At 38.0% G+C, this 18212-nt stretch overlaps 1 protein-coding gene across 3 annotated transcripts in view; it reads left to right on the top strand.

Moving 5' to 3' along the window:
• Positions 1-18212, top strand: part of KLHL32 (kelch like family member 32) — a 122129-nt gene that overhangs the window by 44466 nt on the left and 59451 nt on the right. For all 3 annotated transcript variants that reach the window (XM_033053723.2, XM_033053722.2, XM_033053724.2), the window contains 2 exons: positions 3580-3687; positions 14021-14119. In XM_033053723.2, coding sequence (XP_032909614.1) covers positions 3580-3687; positions 14021-14119 — 207 coding nt within the window. The remainder of the gene's footprint in view (positions 1-3579; positions 3688-14020; positions 14120-18212) is intronic.

Here is an 18212-nt window from a genome sequence, read left to right as displayed (position 1 = left end):
TAAAGCCTTTCATCCAGTCTCCCACAACATCCTTCTCTCTAAGTTAGAGAGAGATGGACTTAATGAAGTAGGTGGATAAGAAAGTGTTTGGACAGTTACTTCCAGAGGCCAATGGCTTAGAGTCCTGGTGGGCATCAGTGACAAATGGTGTCACTCAGAAGTCTGTATTGGGACCAGTGTTGTTTAATCATCAAAGTGATTGAGTGCACCCTCAGCATATTTGCAGAAAGCACCAAGCTTTTTGCAATTAACACACCTGAAGGATGGGTTGCAATCCAGAGGGGCCTGGACAGACTTGAGGAATGGGCCCATGTGAATCTCATGTGGCTTAATAAGACCAAATGCAATGTGCTGCATCTGGGTCTGGCCAACTGTGGTATTAAGACAGGCTGGGGGATGAACAGATGGAGAGCAGCCCTGCTGAGAAGGACTTGAGGGTGCTGGGGGATGAGAGGCTGGATGTAAACCAGCAGTATGCACTCACAGCCTGGAAAACCAGACATGTCCTGGGCTGCATCCAGCACAGCCAGCAGGGAGAGGGAGGAGGTTCTGCTCTGTGAGACCCCCACCTGCAGTGCTGCATCCTGCTTTGAGGTCCTCAGTACAGGAAGGACTTTGACCTGTTGGAATGAGTCCAGAAGGGGACCACTGAATTGATTAGAAGTACTTCTGCTATGAAGAAAGGCTGAGAGAATTGTGTCTGTTCAGCCTGAAAAAGAGAAGGGCTTCAGGGTGTTTGTCCTTTCATTATGTAGAGAGAGCTTTGCAGAAAGCTGGAGAGGGACTTGTGATAAGGGCATGTAGTGATAGAACAATGGGGAAGGCTGTCAGTTTAAGTGAAAGACAGTAGGTTTAGATTAGATATTAGAAGAGATCCTGTACTGTGAGGATGGCCAGAGACTTGATGGGTGCTCTATACCTGTAACTCTTCAAGTCCGGGTTGGGTGGGGCTTTCAATAAGCTGGTTTAGTGGACGGTGCCTCTGTCCCTCTGGAAGGGGGTCCCTTCCAACCCAGACTGTTCTATGATTCTCCACAAAGGCTAGTTCTGTGTCTTACTGGCAGCTACAGATCTGATAGCCCACTGCACTCTTAGATTATATCTGTAGTTACCAATAAGGTGAATGAGGGCTTGTTTCCTGGCCCTAAAAAGACTGGCATAACATGGCTTGTGATGATATGGCTATAACTCTGTGAATATTTTGGCTTTGTCCATGTTGGGACAGCTGTGGCTTGAGTTATCTCCTGGACCACATTCTGGGCATTATCTGTGAGAGTGCTAGCTGGCAGGGGTCAAAGCTCTGCTGAAGGCTGTGTTTCTTAAACTCTGTGGGTGATTGTGTGCAGTGACTGAGTTAGTGGCCTTATCCTGCAGAGTTCACTAAGGTAAGTGTAGTAATAAACCTTGTGTCAAGACCATGTTAGAATCTCTGTGTTAAAATAATCTCCTAAAAGTGAAGTTAGTAAGTGCACAGAAGTCATGTAGGAATGATTACTGGATGAGATTCAGTTAAGTGTTTCTTTGTATTTGTAAACTTAACTCATTGTGTGGAATATTATCCCTTGATCAGAATGAGAGCTGTATTAGTAACAACACTGTCTTTAGATGGTTCCTATGTACGTGTCTGTAGTATACAGGTTGTTACTGTAGCATGCTTGGAGGACACAAAGGATCTTTCACGTCTGAGCATTTCCAGCCTTTCTGCAGGCAGTCAGTGATGGGGTTGAGTGTACAGAAGGTGTGCAAATCTACCCCTCAGTAGACAGGTGTTGCTTTGAGACTTTACTCTCTTTATTCAGGAATTGGTGTGTAAAAGGAATATTTTCCAAAACATTCATCCAGTGGTGAAATTCTGAGAAGAGAAGCTTATCTCATCCAGACAGTGACTGCAGGTCTGCTTTTCCAAAGAGTATGAGGCTGATGAGTACCTTGCAGCTCCTGCCAAGCTCTGAAGCTTCTCATTAGCTACTACATGACAAAAACAATCCAACTCTGATTACATTTTTAATGGATAAGAAAAGTGGCTGAACTTGTTAGAAGTTTCTTTTTCTCCCTAGATGTATTTCATGACCTTGTCTTACTGTATTTGTTTAAAAAGACTTTTAAACTACTTGTTGCTTCTTTTCTGTTGCCAGTTTGGAAAAAGCCTGATCTCACTTTAATTCAATAGAAATTGCAAAAATAGAAGAAATGACTGTATGATAAATGCTATTCTTGTTTATATTGTATGGTTTCCAAAAGAAATCAGATTTATGCCAAATTATTGTGTTTTAATGATGAAAGGTATTAATATTTTTCTGAAGAAATTACTTATTTTCAGGAAGCACTCAGATCTTGAAGTCACCTGAGTTTAGGTGAATAATGGAATAGTTTGGGTAAAAATGATGCAGTCATTCATATGGGCTAAATAGTTAGGGAGGACAGGGCTTATTTTTCCCCTTTAAATTCAGCACTGCCTGGTGGAAAGATTGCATATTTGAAATCCAGTGAGCTTGTTGACTGTCTCAGCTTCTGCAGGTATCAGCCAGAATACAGAAAGTAAGCAGGGTTTATGTCCATGAGAAGTGCTTTGTTACTGGAGTTCCCGAAGATGTAATTTGGTAGCTTCCATAAAGACACTGAGTATAGCACAAAACCTACTGGGGATAAGTTCGGACTTTCTTAAATAGTGGCAGATGGCAGAACTGTTTATTTGTTCAAAGTTTACTGTTTAAAAACTCTGAATGGAGTATTTTGTTAAAAAAGTATGGGAAGGTGCCAAAGAGTGGAGAATGGGGCTGGTAAGTAGAGGTAGTGCATCAGGAGTGAAAGTTGGGAGGGAGGAGGGAAGGACAAGTAAGTTTAATGGAGAGGAGAAGAAAAAGGTTCCCACAAGGATTGAAGAGACTGAGTAGGATTGCTTCAGTCCAGGGAGGCACTGAGGACAAATGATCAGGAAAGTAACGCTGGATGAAAGGGAGAGTTGCTCTTCTCAATGGTATATTCAGGGAAATTCCATAGCAACTTGCCTATTCTCAGTTTAGACTTTATGGTATGAGAAACAGGGCAATATCAAGTCGGGGAGGTTTTAAGTAGGTGACTGCATCTCCATCACTCCTCTGCATTCAGTAAGTTGACTATTGCATTGCTCATGTTCCAGTCTGAGATGCTTATTTGAAAATGATTGCTTATAAAAGATGCTTTTTTATGCCACTTCTTCTCAAGTAATTGCATGTGACTTATTGCTACTTCTTATATACAATGATACAATACATAAGTATTACTTTTAGTGGTGCTTGTGTAGATTATTTTTTTCCCAGAGTCCAGTTATCTTTTTTATTGAATGATACCTTATTGTGACTTTTCTCACTGATTTCACCTGAATTACTTAAGAAGTATATATATGGAACAAAAGGATTTGTCTTAGTTTATCTAGAATAAATTTTTGTATTTCCGTAATGATAAAAGGGCTCAGTTGCAAGACTGATTGCTGTCGTGTTACTGAAGACTTGGTATGGATCTCATTCTAACTCCCAACGCTGCCACTATTTGGAATTCTAACTCAAAATTGCTTAATGGCATTTCTGTTTTTTTCCATAGGCAATGTTCAGTCTCTGCATGGTTGAGAGTGAAGCTGATGAGGTGAATTTACATGGTGTCACAAGCCTTGGTTTAAAACAAGCCCTGGACTTTGCATATACTGGACAGGTATTGTACAGTTCTTCAAATTAAGAAACATGATCAAAAGCAACTGCAATATGGCCTTTTTGGAGATACTAGAAAATATTTTTTCTTGTGCAGTGCTCAGTACAAGGTATTTTGATTTAACAGATCTTGATTTTCTAATGCTGTGGTGGATTTTTTCTTTAGAAGGATTTTTTAATAAAATCACTGCTTTATGTGCATCATTGTCAGGTAGGCAACCATGTAGGGCTTGCAAGCCCTTTTTATGATTGCCTGACTATTCATAAAGTCTTAGTGAGTAGAATCTGCTTGCTAAATTATATGTAAAGAAAAGTGTTTCCCTTATAATAAATATTTATAAACTACTGTGTTTGAAAAATTATATAATTGAGGGGAAAAGTAGTCTCTTACTCTCTGGACAGGTACAGTTGAGGCATCTTTGTAAATGCTTATAGGTACTATACGTCTTCATTTTGGCCCTCTTTATGACCACAGGTTGGGTATCACATTATGGTAATTCAGAAAATGCAGAGTGATGCTCCTTTTCCCTCTGCCCCTTGCCAAAAATACCCCCCCAAAACAAAAACAAATGGAAAGAAAAGAAGTATTTATGACCTGCCATATCTCTACACTGATGCTTGGAGGGTGTTGGTATGTGACTTTGTCTCAGTTCAGAGTTCATGGATAGTGAGCTCAGAACAACCAGCTGTTTCTGCTATGTACTTTAGAATTCTAGATAGCCAAACTATTTCTGGAATATCATTTCAGCAGTTGAGTCCATTGACGCACTAGTGACGTTTATTAGTTAATTTTGAAAAGGAAGGCTTAAAACCATATTATGATATTCAAAAAAGTTGTTAAAATTTAGGGCATCTACCTCCAAACTGTGAATTGAGTATATGACCTTATGTGGGTCTTTTTTGGTTTTTTTTGTTTTTCTTTTTAAAGGAAACTAAACAGAAATAAGGAAAAAAATTACCTGTTTTAAAGGAGCTATTTTTGTCATCGACCCAGAAAACAGTTATGCTTTAGCATTGGTCTTGGAGACTAGCACTTGAATTTCTTCGAAAAAATTTGAGTTTTTGCTGTTTTGGAAAATATAATTTATTCAAAGACATCTTTGATAGAAATAATGCAGAGATGCAATGCTATATTAGTGAATTAGCTGAAGATCTCAGTATATGACTTGTCATTGATAGGTTTTTTTTATCTTTCAGTTGAAAGCTTTTGTTAAAAATTCAGTGTCTGATTAAAAATGACCTATACATCATCATATTAGTAATTTAAAGCTGTAGGTTGAGTATTCTGAAGGAAAAACTTTGGTTAAATGAAAATATCTTTTTAGAAGACAGGTTGTAATTGATTTCTATCTGACCCATCCTATCTGTAGTGATTAGAGGTATTCCCCATCTTTCTGGAAAATTCAAAGTCTAACCAACCCATGTAAAATACATTGAGACGCTTTAAAAGGATGGATATGGTTTTTTATGGAACCCAGCAATTGACCCTAGGTTGCTTCCAGTATAGTATCCTCAGATCCCTAGGAAATATGTACCTGTCCTTTGCCCTTTAGAGACTTGAGTTTTTCATTTTCAGGCATAACCTACTTTGACTAAATGAGTGGGTTTCCTGAGTTAAATATAGGTATGCATGTATGTACAGTTGCTCATACATATAAATGATTGTAAGGAGAGGCTTGCTCTGTCATGTCTGTCAGATACACTAAGTGCTACTTTGGTGCTCAGACAAATGTGAAGGATTCTGTAGGAGTTCTCATGTAGAGATGCCTTTGAAGCACAACTCAGTGAAATGTGGGTCTGAGAAATAGCAGAGTTTTGTTTCTCTTTCATCCTTCGAATTCTCATCTGGCACTGTGTTTGCATGTATTGAGCATTGCTTGTGTTCTGACTCAGACTGACAGAATCTGTGTGACTGCTTCTGGGTGGAGAGTGGGAGGAATCCACAAAGGCTATTAATAAATAACTGGATTACTCCATACTTACATCAGAGAGTTCTGAAGACAGAGTAGTCTTTGCAAACAAAGCTTGGTTTGCAAACTCTTCCTCTTTTTAGAAGACAAGCAAAATATCTCTCAGTAATCCAAAAGTCAATTGTGCCAAATATCACCTTATATTGCTCTGAAAATGTGGGTATCAAGAATTTAGAAGTGAAAACCATGAACTCTCTTGTTTTTTGTTTTTGTTTTTTTAAAATTGTATTTGGTCAAGATGTTGGTGCAAAAAATTGGTGTTTCTCTAGGTAACTCTGTACAACTCCCTAAAATATCCATGTCGAAACAGATAAATACTTAGTTGTGGCTTTCTTCTCTTTACTTCTTTAGTATACTACACTTATATTTGGTACATTACACTTCACATTGAGTGCAACTTTCTGTGTAAACTAATATACTGGAGACATCTGGTGGAAATATTTAGTATTGCACGATGGCAGTATTTGATTCCTGCGGTTTTTGAAAGTTATTAAAATGAAGAAATTAAATTTTTAGGATGACCATGAAATCTGAAATTAAAGTCTGTTAACCTTGCCTCTTTTTGTTAATTTGAAATCTTCCTGCAGACTTCAAATACAACTTTCATCTTCCTGTCTATTTAGGCAGGCAGTACCTTATTGTAATTACTGTTGAAAATATCTTGCTTTCTAGGAAAAATTGGTTGTTCAGGCGTTTTAATACTCAAGTTAAGTATAAATAATATAATTCCAACTGAATTAATGTATTACTATGGTCCTTAATTACAAAGAAAGAAATTTCGGTAAGAAATAAATAAAAACTGAGAAAAGTAATGACAGTAGACTTTAATTTTGTTCTTTGCATGTATGTTCTCAGTAATTATTTAATGATAAAATTTTCAGCAAAAAGTTTCTTGGATATGTTTCATCTTGTCCGTAGGCATTTTACTATGTAAGTAATTCCCATATTCAGAATTCAGGGATAGAACTCTTTTCCTGTTTGGTTGACTCTTTCCCTTTGGTAGTTGCTGTATCCTTTCTTCCCAAGATGGCTTTAAGTCATTCTCTCTTTTACTTCGTAGCTGGCGGTGGTAAAGCCAGAGTCTCAGTGGGGAGATTACTCACCCTTTCTTCTCACAAGGGCATTCTGCAAGTGTCAGATGTGCCTTGGAAAGGAGATGGATCAAGTACAATCTATTTACAAACCATATGTTTTAGAATACTCATACAGAGAAGCATTTCTAGGTAGAGTTTGGAGCTCACAATTCCTGCTGTCAAAATAAGAGCCTTAATCACTGTGTCAGAGACTCATGGGCATTGCTGTCTAGTCTTTTTGACTACTTTTTAAAATTTAACTCCTTTGTTAGAAAGTGACATAATCTTACTTGAAGGAATGGGATAGCCACTAAATAGGCCAGTGGAGTTGGCTGACAAGTCAGAAGAGTAGCACTGGCATTAATTTGCAGTGGATGATTGTGATCCTAATTCAGCAAAAATATGAATAAAAGGTCCCATACATACTGAAATGCTTCAGACTTGGATCTTTCATCTTTGTTAGCATGCTTTATCATATATCTTTAATCTATGGTAACAAATATTTTGCATTTGATAGAATTTTACTTGAGAACTTCAAAATACATTGCAAAAGCAAGTAATCCCTGTCCTTATTTTGTTGCGTCACAGACAGGAAATTAATTTGGGAGAAAATAACTTTCCAAACACAGCACAACGTACTAGTGGCTTCTTAGTGCTCAATACCAAGTTCTCCTAACTCCTGTTTTCCTGAGTGGCTGGTCTGGTTTTTTCCCCCTAGACTCTAATAGTTTGTTTGTGTATTAGTAGGCATTACATCTTCCTTAAGTTATAATATTACCCTGAACTAGCAAAGCTGAAGTGAAAGAATTAGTGAAGAAGCACTCATATATGAGGCTTTTTATGTTCATCTCTTTCTCCCAAAGTGAATTTTGGGTTAATTTGTTCAGTGATGCCGTCTTAACCTAAGATTAACAAAACCTTACTTCCTAATTGTGGCATGTTGAAATGTTTCCTTTTGTTAAAAGCCACATACAAAATTGCACTTATAATGATTCAAAAATGGGCTTTAAACTTTGTTATTAGCATATTTAGCAAGTTTTCTTTTACTCACAAAATGCTAATGTAGCAGCAGTGTTTCAATAAACATGATATGAGTATATTATCCCAGTTACAAATCTAGAACTTAATTTTATTTCCATGTATGTTGCTCCCAATATTACTTTAATGCATTACCAGTGTGAGTCCTATTTAACTATTGCCTTTACTTTGTATTGTTAGTTTGAAGCCTGTCATCCTCTTAACAGCTATTATTACTTTTCCTAACAGCTTTCAGCAATTGGTAGAATACTATCATGTGATTTTTCAAATTCATGCATACAAATCTCTGATTAGTTAAAGTATTATCTTACAACTCCTTTTTGAAATTGTTCTTTTAGCTCAGTTATTTCTTTTAACAAAAACCATGAAAAAGTTAAAGATCTTCTTGGGTAGTAAAGAAATAATAGAAATAATTATCTCCAAGTACAACTATTTCTCCCTATAATGTCTTTGATTCCTTTGTAGAATCTTGGCTTTCATCTCTAATCAACTTCCTTCCTCATCTGATGTTGATATTTTTTCTAGTGATCAACCAGGATTTCGTCTGCCATTTTTAGTTAAAACCAGGGTAAGACAACTGTCAATATCTTAGTCCCCCTTATTATGTTAATCCTCTCATGTGGATGGAGGTGTATTGCAAAGCTGCATTGGGTTGGTTGATTTTCTTGGGTAAGTGACCTTCTGCATCCTGTGCACAACAGTTCCAATGGCTGCTTTTAGATTAAAATGAATCAGTTAAACTATCTACTGTCCCTAGCAAAAGTGACTTCAGCTCTTTTCTGCTGAGGACAATATGTCAAAGTCATGCATAACTGAATACAGCAGGTCTGTGTCTTACTGTAAATATTTAATATATTTTTTCAATGCAATTTCGAGTAAAAGAATACTATTTTGATACTTAGATTTGGGCACTTCCCTTTTCACTTCTATCCACATAATCTAGTTTCTGTATCTAGCATTAGGTTACAGCTACTAGGTCCTAGGTTCACAGTTCAAATACAGATTGCCTAAAAGGCTTAGACTAATACAGAGCTTTAATTAACTCACTTTTTGCAGTTCACTGTAGAGAAAATTAAGTATTACACTTTGTTTGCTCTGGACAGGAATTAAAAAGTGATTAAAGTACTGAAACACCTTCCCAAAGAATAGTGAATTTGCTTGGAGTATTGCTTAACCAAACCCTCTTCAATTATAGTAATGGCATTTCATAGTGGTGTGAAGCTATGTCAGGGAAAGTTCAGGCTGGACATAATGAGAAGATGGCAGGTCGCTGGAACAGGTTGTCCAGGGAAGTGGTCATGACACCAAGCTTGTCAGAGTTCAAGGAATATCTGTACATGTGATTGGTTTTGGATAGTCCTGCAATTAGCAGGGAGGTAGGACTAGATGATTTTAATGGGTGCCTTCCAAATTGAAGTATTCTATGATTTTATGATGCGTATGCTGTGCATTTAACATGGGTTTTCTTCCAATTTTCTGGAAAATTATTATGATGTATCAGAGACATGCTGGTCATGATACTTTGTGGCATTGGCTAGTGAGACACAGGGTCAGGGCTTTGGGCAGTTGCCTGCAGGGGACTAGAACATTCTTTCCTCACTCACTTTTTTGAAGCAGCACTCGTCAATGTGCAAAGAGCTCAGTATTCAACTGAACCATGAATGAACAGGCAGACAGGCAGAAGTGCTATCTTGTCGAGAGTGAAATGCAGTCTAAATTACTTTAAAATAAAAGTTAAGGTGTGTGATTGCTCTGAAGCACACGGAATGATCTCCATCAGGCAAAAACAACTGATACTTGTGTTTGATGCCTGTCTTGTTTGAAATGCTGATCACTGCAAGTGGAGTCAAGGAGGAATTTTCTTTTTCATCAGAGTTCCAGGAATCTTAGAATTCTTTTTTTCTTGTTTTCTCTGTAAAATTCCATACAGTTTACTTTCTAGAATTTTCTGACAGGGCTGCATGTTTCCTTACTTTTGGAAAATGGAACTTAGGAGAACTTGGTATTAAGCAGTAAGAAGCCACTAGTGTGCTATGCTGTGCTGTCTTTGAGAAGTTATTTTCTCCCAAATTAAATATGACTGCATATTTCCTTACTGTTACAGCATAATACTGGTGTATTTTTAATGTGAATCTTGCCACCAACTCACTTTTCCATTGTCCCAGCTGTATGGAAATGAGAAAGTATGGGTGGTATATGAGTAGCTGGAATAAAGGTGATAAAAGTGCATCTTCAACCTCTTAATCTTTGTCTGGGTTTAGCTTTCTTGGGCCTAAAGTAGTTATTGTTTAGTGTCTTTAAAAATGTGTGGATTAATTATAGTGGCCCCCAGTATTCACGGAATGGAATGTTCTAGTTGTTCTTTCTAGGTATAAACCTCATGAGACTCTGCAGAGGTGATAGTTAATTTGGCTCTTACCTCAAGCTGTAAATTGCTTTGTTGGAAAGGACAATTTAAGGAGTTTCCTTTTCATTCTTTTTTGGCGCTTATTGCCTTCTTTGCTCTGACCTTACAATTTTATTCTTTTTTTGGTAGACCTATAGTGCTTTATTGGCTGCAGGAGGGTGGGTGCAGGAGTTATTAAAAGAGTAGGAGGACATTTTTAACCTGGACAATGTGGAGGAGGTGAGGCCTGTTGTTCTTAGGAAGGTTGGTGCCTCTTACACACTCTGTTGCCACAAGTCTTGAAGGTTGAAGAGAGGCAGGATACATGATACTGGTTAAGTATTTTCCCATGCTCACCGACACTCTTAAGGTGTTGGAGGAGATGGAGGATGAATTGGGAAAGGAAGAGAGAAATCTTGGTAAGAGGGATCAAATTCTAGTTTTGAACTGCTGGCTGGAGGGTAAAAATGCGGGCCAGGGTGTTAAGGCCCATGTGTTCCTGTAACAGTGGGGCTGGTTATAAAATTCCCTTTTCTGCCTCACTACTGTGCTTTACAAGGTCGGGTTTAATTTTCTAGTTCTTGCATTTGCAGAGCAACTTTCTGCAATATATCCACGAAATATAAGTGGATAAGTTTTCAGATAGATTAAAGTTGTATGCCTAAAAATAGTGGATCTAAGAAACTGTAATCTGCCGTTCTGGATGTTGTGATCTCAGCACTCTGTTACAAACAGCCAAATTTTGCATTGCTTCAATCCCTTGGGCTGTGGATCTGACCACAAATCTGACACAGACTGTATTTTATGTATCTTCTCTGGAGGGTCTGTGGTATGATGGGGAGTAGAAAGGCTGCTTTGAGGAACAGGTTTCCTGTTTGGAAACAGTTACTGTCAGAGCAAAGGAGTTTGTCAAAGTAGATCAGTTTGAAAATGAGCAGTGTGTCAGGCTTGATGGCTTAGGAAAGGAAGTTCCTAATTTATTGCAAGATCTGCCTCTTGTATACAGGGAAAAGGGGGGATTTTCTTGGGTACCATCATATGCCAGAGAGAAGCTCTAAGTATAATGAAAATTAATCCTTAGAAATAAGGATTGAATAGAGGGGTGGTTGTAAGATGCAACCAGGTGCAATACTTGAATTGCATCTAATAATTCTTGATGTAAAAATAGTACAGCAACTAGTCTTAGTATAACCTGTGTCATGAGAAAGCACATTCTTCGCTGGTAAAGGTTGCAGTTTTTGTCTGAATTTGGTGGGTCCAAATTACTCTTAAATTTCTGCCCCAGTAACTATGCCTCATAATGCTTGGGCTGCGGACAGATTGCAGAAGATTATTAAACTTCTCTATTTTTTTTCACATTAAAATTTACGATGAATTTTGAAATTGTGAATCCAAGGTAGACCTTAGTGTCAATCCCCTTAATTTGCAATAAGCATCATTCTGTAGACCTCAGAGCTACTGTTTTGAGAGTTGGACAAGCAGAGGAGAGTTGGTGACTGTGTATACTTGAGGTATACTTGGTGGTGTTTATGTGCATTTACAGTTAATATTGAGCTGGACAGCCTGTGTAACAAATAAACCCCTGTGCTGGTAATTAATAAAAACCAAGCAATTGCTTTAGTGTATAAAAGCTCAAAAGGTGTGGAATGATTGTGAATTACCCTAGTTTCAGTAGAAGGAAGGTTTGCAATATTTTCTTCCTCCTTTACTTAGCATTTTCTTTTCCTTGTGAATTTCCCCAGCATGCAGTTTCCTGATGGTGAACATTTAGCATAGATGAATTAGTATTTTTGCCTGTATCCAAATGAGTATTGAATAGAAGTTTAGATTAGTCCATTTAAAGCAAAATTTTTTTAAGAGATAAATTAGACTTTCTTCTGTTATCTTAGGAAGCACAAAAATTAATCTATTTCTTCAGTAGAATATAGCTTGTATGGTGTAGGAGGGCTTTAAAAATGGAAGAATATGTAGGAAATACTTCTACCACCTTAAAATGAACTTTTGTTGATGACTTAGCAAATCACGCCTCTAGACAGTAGCCAGCCACCCTCCTTGCCTCTTGTCCTACTTCTTATCTGATAGTACTGCTAGTATTATTTGTAAATAGATTGCTATAGCTTTAAAATACATTAATATAATCACAGTTGAATGTATTTGTCTATGCCTACAAGGTACTAATCTGCTTGGGGTTCTGGTTCTCTGGCTTACACTCAGTAAGTAACCTGCCATAGGATGGCAACTTCCTCAGTGTCAATCATGTCTGGATAAAAAACACTGTAAGGTCTGTACCAGCCTGTTTAGTCCGACCTGGAGTTCTCACTTGAAAATACTTGAGAGTGACGTGCTTTTATTTTTTTGTTTGTGTGCTTGTTTTTAACATCCAGGTCTGTTGGAGGTATTTCTGCAATTGAAATCCATTCTAACTTTCTGTTCAACTATCTCTCATTGTGCATAGTAACCTCAGTAGCACCAGCCAAAAACCTGGATTGTGCTGGGTCTGATTCTCAGAAATCTCTTACATAGATTTCTGGCTGGATAAAGAACCTTTATTTTATATAGTATGCAAATCACATACAATGTTCACTTAAAGCCCAGTATTAATAAATGCAGTGATTTGCACAAGCGTTTAAGATATGATACACTGCCAGACTTCTTGATGTAAGCACGGATCATTTGCCTTCTCTCCTCCTCCTAATATATCCATTGTGTCAGAGATACTTTGTGGTTTTACTTGAAGAAATGCATACACTTTTTTTTTCATTTCCCTCAAAAACAGTAAAACTACAAAAGGTGCAGTTCAGTGTCTTTCCCTTTTGTTTTCCATTTTCCTTGTTCCACTGCACTTGAGGTATACAAATGATGCTGTGAGATAAAATTGAATTGTGTGGGCAGAAAGAAAAGGATCTGAAATCAAGCTTTACTTCCCTGTGGAGCAGTGAGAGACTGACCTCATGTGGTGTGAAAACAAAGTTGCCAGGGGAATTGCAAGGTTATGATTGAATAAAGCAAGCATCTTTGAAAATTTAATTTTTCTCATGCATTTATCTTTTTTTTTTCTTTTTGGATGTTGCAGTACTTAAAAAATTTTAGTCTGGATAGTTTGTAATCTGATTGCTAATAGAAGTTGACCAGTGTCCATATTCCCAAAGACATTTTTGTGTCCCAAAAGGGATGCTCTAACAAGCTGGCCCCAAGACAGTGGTCTATGAGCTGTGGCCCAATTATCCTTACTGCTGCCTGTGCATGATTTTAATTGAAATGAGTAGGAGTTTCATGTGAGCAAGTACCTGAATAATCAGTCTTGGTTTCCAAGCCCTTTCTGGCACTTCCCCAGCAACATGCTCATTGTGCTTTCAGATCCCTGCTCTCTAAAATGAAGACAGTGGTTAGGAAAATTATAAAGTGGCACCATGTAGAATAGGCAGGGTGTTCCTAGTCTGTATATGTTTTGCATGCATGAATAATATTAATAGTGGAGACTTCTGAGTCAATTCTGTTGGCCTGACTCATCAGTATATGTGGAAGGATCTGAGTATACGGATAACAAAAGGAGGGTCTGCTATTTTGAAAAGTCTCCTCCTTAAGTAGCTCACATTTAGTTTCAAATGATTTAGGGGGTATTGTGATGTAGGAACTCTCACTGGAAAAAGAAAATAACCCAAAAAAAGTTTTTAAATCCTTTAGGAAATTCACATGAACTTTAGAAAATCTATCCCTATTCTGTAAACACTTCTCTATATGCTCAATTATGTTCTGGTCTTTCTGTTGGCATAAATATCTGAAATAACAAAGGGCCTTTAATATTTTCTACAAGTATTCTGAGTACATCTTTCAGATGACAAACCTTTCATTTTTTGTTTTTTTTTACAGATCCTCTTGGAACCAGGGGTGATACAGGATGTCCTAGCAGCTGGGAGTCATTTGCAGCTGCTGGAACTTCTCAGTTTATGTTCTCACTATCTCATTGAGGTGAGGCTTTTTGGCCCGATCAGCTGTTTCTGTTTGGTTCACTTTTGTTTCAAGCCTAATTTCAGTAGGAGACTGTTAGTGCAATACCTGGTGTAATCTAAATGGCAAAAACTGGATTTCAGGAGACTTGAATTTTGGATGTAAATTTGGTTTCAGTTTATGGTAGATGCTTTATACCTCCTTCCATTTTGTCCATTTCATTCCTGAAAACAAGAATGGTTCACTGATTAATATCAACACATGGGAGTTTGATTCCCCCTTTTACCAGGGAATTTGCTTTGTTCTACCTCAGTGTACCAAACATGAAGATATTTACTATTGGGATCGTGAGTATTGTGACAAATTCAGATGTGTAATTCACAACAGAATATTGATGTGTATTCCAGGGCACTACAACCTCTCACTGAGTTAATAGGGCTTATGGTACTTTATTTTCAATAGGCCTTATGCCTGTAATGCTGTTGTCTTTATCAAACAAAAAATTTGAGTTGCACTTAAGTTTTTTTTTGTGCTTGGCTTGTATAGGAAGTGGCTTGTGATGATAGCAAGAACATGGCTTTGAAGGGTATCTGTGAAAAGGCTTCTAAAAATAAAATGGCAATCGCAGTTCTACAGAACTGTTCCCTCCTCTCGGTGACTTTTCAGCACTGTTTCTGAAATCAGATGTGTTAACTGCACCTGGGCAACACTTGGGCATGGAGATGCACATCAGCACAGTGCTCGTAGTGTGCTCTTGCCTTCCAACAGCGTTGCTGCCTTTGAACAGTTGGAGTGTGCTTGGCAGCATGCTGAGCTACTGAGCACCAGGGGCATGCAGGATCTCCTGTTAAGAACTTCAGGATGCACTTGAAGGCTTTGTGTCTTACAGAGAAGAAATTTGTTCTTTGAGTGTTAACCTTAGGAAACCATTCAAAATGTATATTCAGATAATAAGGTGGTATTAATTTGTGCATTATAAATTGATTAGAAAGTTAAAGGAGCTGACAGAGTACTGCAATTGGTATGACTGTGGGTTTTTTTAGGAATGCAAGAAGAGATTTAATTTTTCTGAGAAAACAGACATGGGTTGTGATGGGAAAGATGGTTGGTTTGAGAAATAAGAACTGTGAGATACCAAATAAGCCACAAAATTTTCAGGCAGGCATGGGAAGGGGTTACTGTAATGAGAAAGATTTAAATCCAACACTGGTAGCCATGTACAATGTATTTAATGGTCCTCAAAGTAGTCAGTGTGATTATGTCTGATGCTTATATGGCTCTTACTTTGTCAGAAACTGAACTAAAGAGACTATTACAGTAAAGAAGCTACAGAAAATACTGAAGAGTAGGGAAAAGTTTGTTTGTTATGCTTGTCAAGTAGGGATGTGAGAAGATGTAGGAAGAGAGCAGGTATATACTCCCTAGGCCATTAAAGGGGAAAGATAGCAACAGAGTTAGCAGTACTTTGAATCTTGTCTTTAATGTGCAAGCTATAGTAAATTATTTAGGAATAGATTGCGAGTTAATTAAAAATAATAACACCAAAATCACACTAGCCCCATAAAAAAACCAACACTTTGGAGTTAGTAAATATTTCTTCCAAACTACCCTGTAATTGACAGACCAGTAAAACTTCTCTGGACATGACAGTCAGAGAAACCTTTAGGTTGGAAAAGCCCTGTAAGATGAAGTCCAACCACAAAAAATCTTGCAAAATAATCAGAGGCATTGTAATTCCTCTCCTGTTAATGCTTTTCCTGTTGATATCATATATTTTGATGCATTTTGTCTCATGCATATGTTTATTTGCATGTTTTTTCACTTTCTACAACTTACAAGATTACCATGTCATTCATGAGTCACAGAAACCAGAACTCTGTGGCCTGCAGTTCCTGTAGGATGTGTGGCATATGTGAAAAAGCACTCTTGTGCCCTGAATAGTGTGCCAGGCTAGGACAACTGGAGCTACACTGTTGTAAAAATTAAGATGAAATGGGACCCAGTGTCCAGATTTACAGGACTGGAGGTAGGGAATGAGGTCATGGATGAAGGGTGGAGGAAAAAAAGAGAATATGGGCTAGAGAGGGCAGTGCTAGTTCTGTAAACTATTTTTGAATCAAGGTCTCATTGTAAAGGTTTGGAATCTGCATGCCCACGTGTGGGGTGGCTGTAGCTTTTTTCAACAGAGGTGAACAAGGTACTGCATGTTAAAACTGTGGTATCTTTCAGGTCCAAACTAATTGAATCAAATATCTGTATATGTTCTATATATTATTGTGTGACTTTTAAAATAACTCCTGCCTTATTTTAGTACTATCTGCAAATCCAAATAGTTAAAGAAGGCTTCCTTAAAACCACTTATTCACTCTGCACTTGGTAACTGGGGTGTCTTGTCACCCCCCATGCTGTGATACGCATGTTGGAAAGGGAATAGTGCTTGCTCTTTCTTTTCCCTCTGATGAATGCGTGTGCCAGAGTTCTTCATTTACAGTGCTACTGAATTGTTTTCATGCTGTTTTGAGTTGTTCAGGTATCATGAATTTAGCCTAGTTTAGCCTAAATTCAGGAAATACAGTGTGTGGGATCTAGCTGTCATTTATTGTCGTGTAATGATGACACAGAGTTTTAACTTGTTAAGATTGTCTTTAACTGTTTTGATTAGACCAAGCTTTTCCTGTATGAGCGCTGCTCTTATTGTTAGCACTTGTTCCAGCTCTTTTCTAGATGTTCCAGCCTGACAGTTCATTGGAACTGTCTCAAACAGTTTCATCTCTTTTTGATACTTTTATCTGGGACCTGTAATAATTCCATGCATTTCAATAAGGATGGGGTTTTTTTTGCTAGAAATGCTATTGGCATTGCTCATTCATGTATCTGTTTCAAGGCACATTGGTAGGCTATGAGGTTCAAAGAATACTGCAATGATCTGATTCATCTAAGATGATTGCTGAAGTGTCTGATTGTCAAGAATTATTTGTAGTTCACTGGGCACAGAATAGTTTCCAGCCAATGCTACTTTTATATTGACTGGTCTTTAAGGAATTTCCTCTTGTCTCAGAATGAACAACATTTTATTTTGACTATGACTGATTATCTTTCTTATAGACTAGATAGCTGTGAGGACTTGAATTTTTTGATTACAGTAATTTCACGATTATAAGCCGCACCTGATTATAAGCCACATTTTCGTTTGAGGCGAACTTTCACGAAGTTGCCAATTACTAACAGAATCGCGGGATCGCGGGGTTTACTGGCAGGTGCTGACCTTGGAAACATTATTTCCAAGCAAAAAAAGATACAGATAATAACTGCGACAGAGTACCCTGCAAGTTTTATTAACAGGCGAAAGAGGATACGAGCAATAGTGTGATCATTTTACAAGCATTTCCAATGACTCCACATTGCCTTTAAATATCCACTCAGCTGGGCAGCCACACGAGTGGACGGGCAGGCGAGGAGCCGGGTGACCTGAGAGCCGGGCAACCATGCGGGCAGGCGGGGAGCCTTGCAGCGGCGCGGGTAGCCGTGTAGGTGGGCGGGTGGGGAACCACACAGCTGCGCAAGACTGAAAACTCTGAAAAAGTACAGAGAACTATCACGGGTTCGGATCGGCGGTGCCGCCCTGCCGCCAGGGCCGCGTGGGCTCCAGCTTGGCTCGAGGCTCCTGTAGGCTCTCACTTTTGAGTTGGAAAATTTCTGAACATCGTTCATATATAAGCCGCTCTGGAGTACAAGCTGCACTTCCGAGTACAGACCAAAACTTTAGTCAAAGTAGTTCGGCTTATAATCGTGAAATTACTGTAATTTAAAAAATTGTAACAAATTGTTTAAATTGCATTTATTGCAATTCTTTAAAAAGGTCTCAGTCAAAGGAAAGGCAGGAAAAAGGAGAGGAACATTTTCTCCCTACCCTTAATTAGGTAATGCAATGGAGGTTTCTGACAACGCTGCTAGTTTATTAAATGCATTTTATCATCTATAAATTTCTCATTATCATGTTCTGTAGCATCTAATGTTGATTCAATGTTTTCATTTGAAAGTTCATCCTCATTTTAGATTGATAATTACTAGTTTTTATTTTAAAACTGTGGTAAATCGTATTTGCTTTATTTGC

This window comes from Catharus ustulatus, chromosome 3, assembly GCF_009819885.2.
Source record: "Catharus ustulatus isolate bCatUst1 chromosome 3, bCatUst1.pri.v2, whole genome shotgun sequence".
Taxonomy (NCBI): domain Eukaryota; kingdom Metazoa; phylum Chordata; class Aves; order Passeriformes; family Turdidae; genus Catharus; species Catharus ustulatus.
Note: the sequence above shows the minus strand (reverse complement) of the source record. Positions and strands in the feature narration are given on the sequence as shown.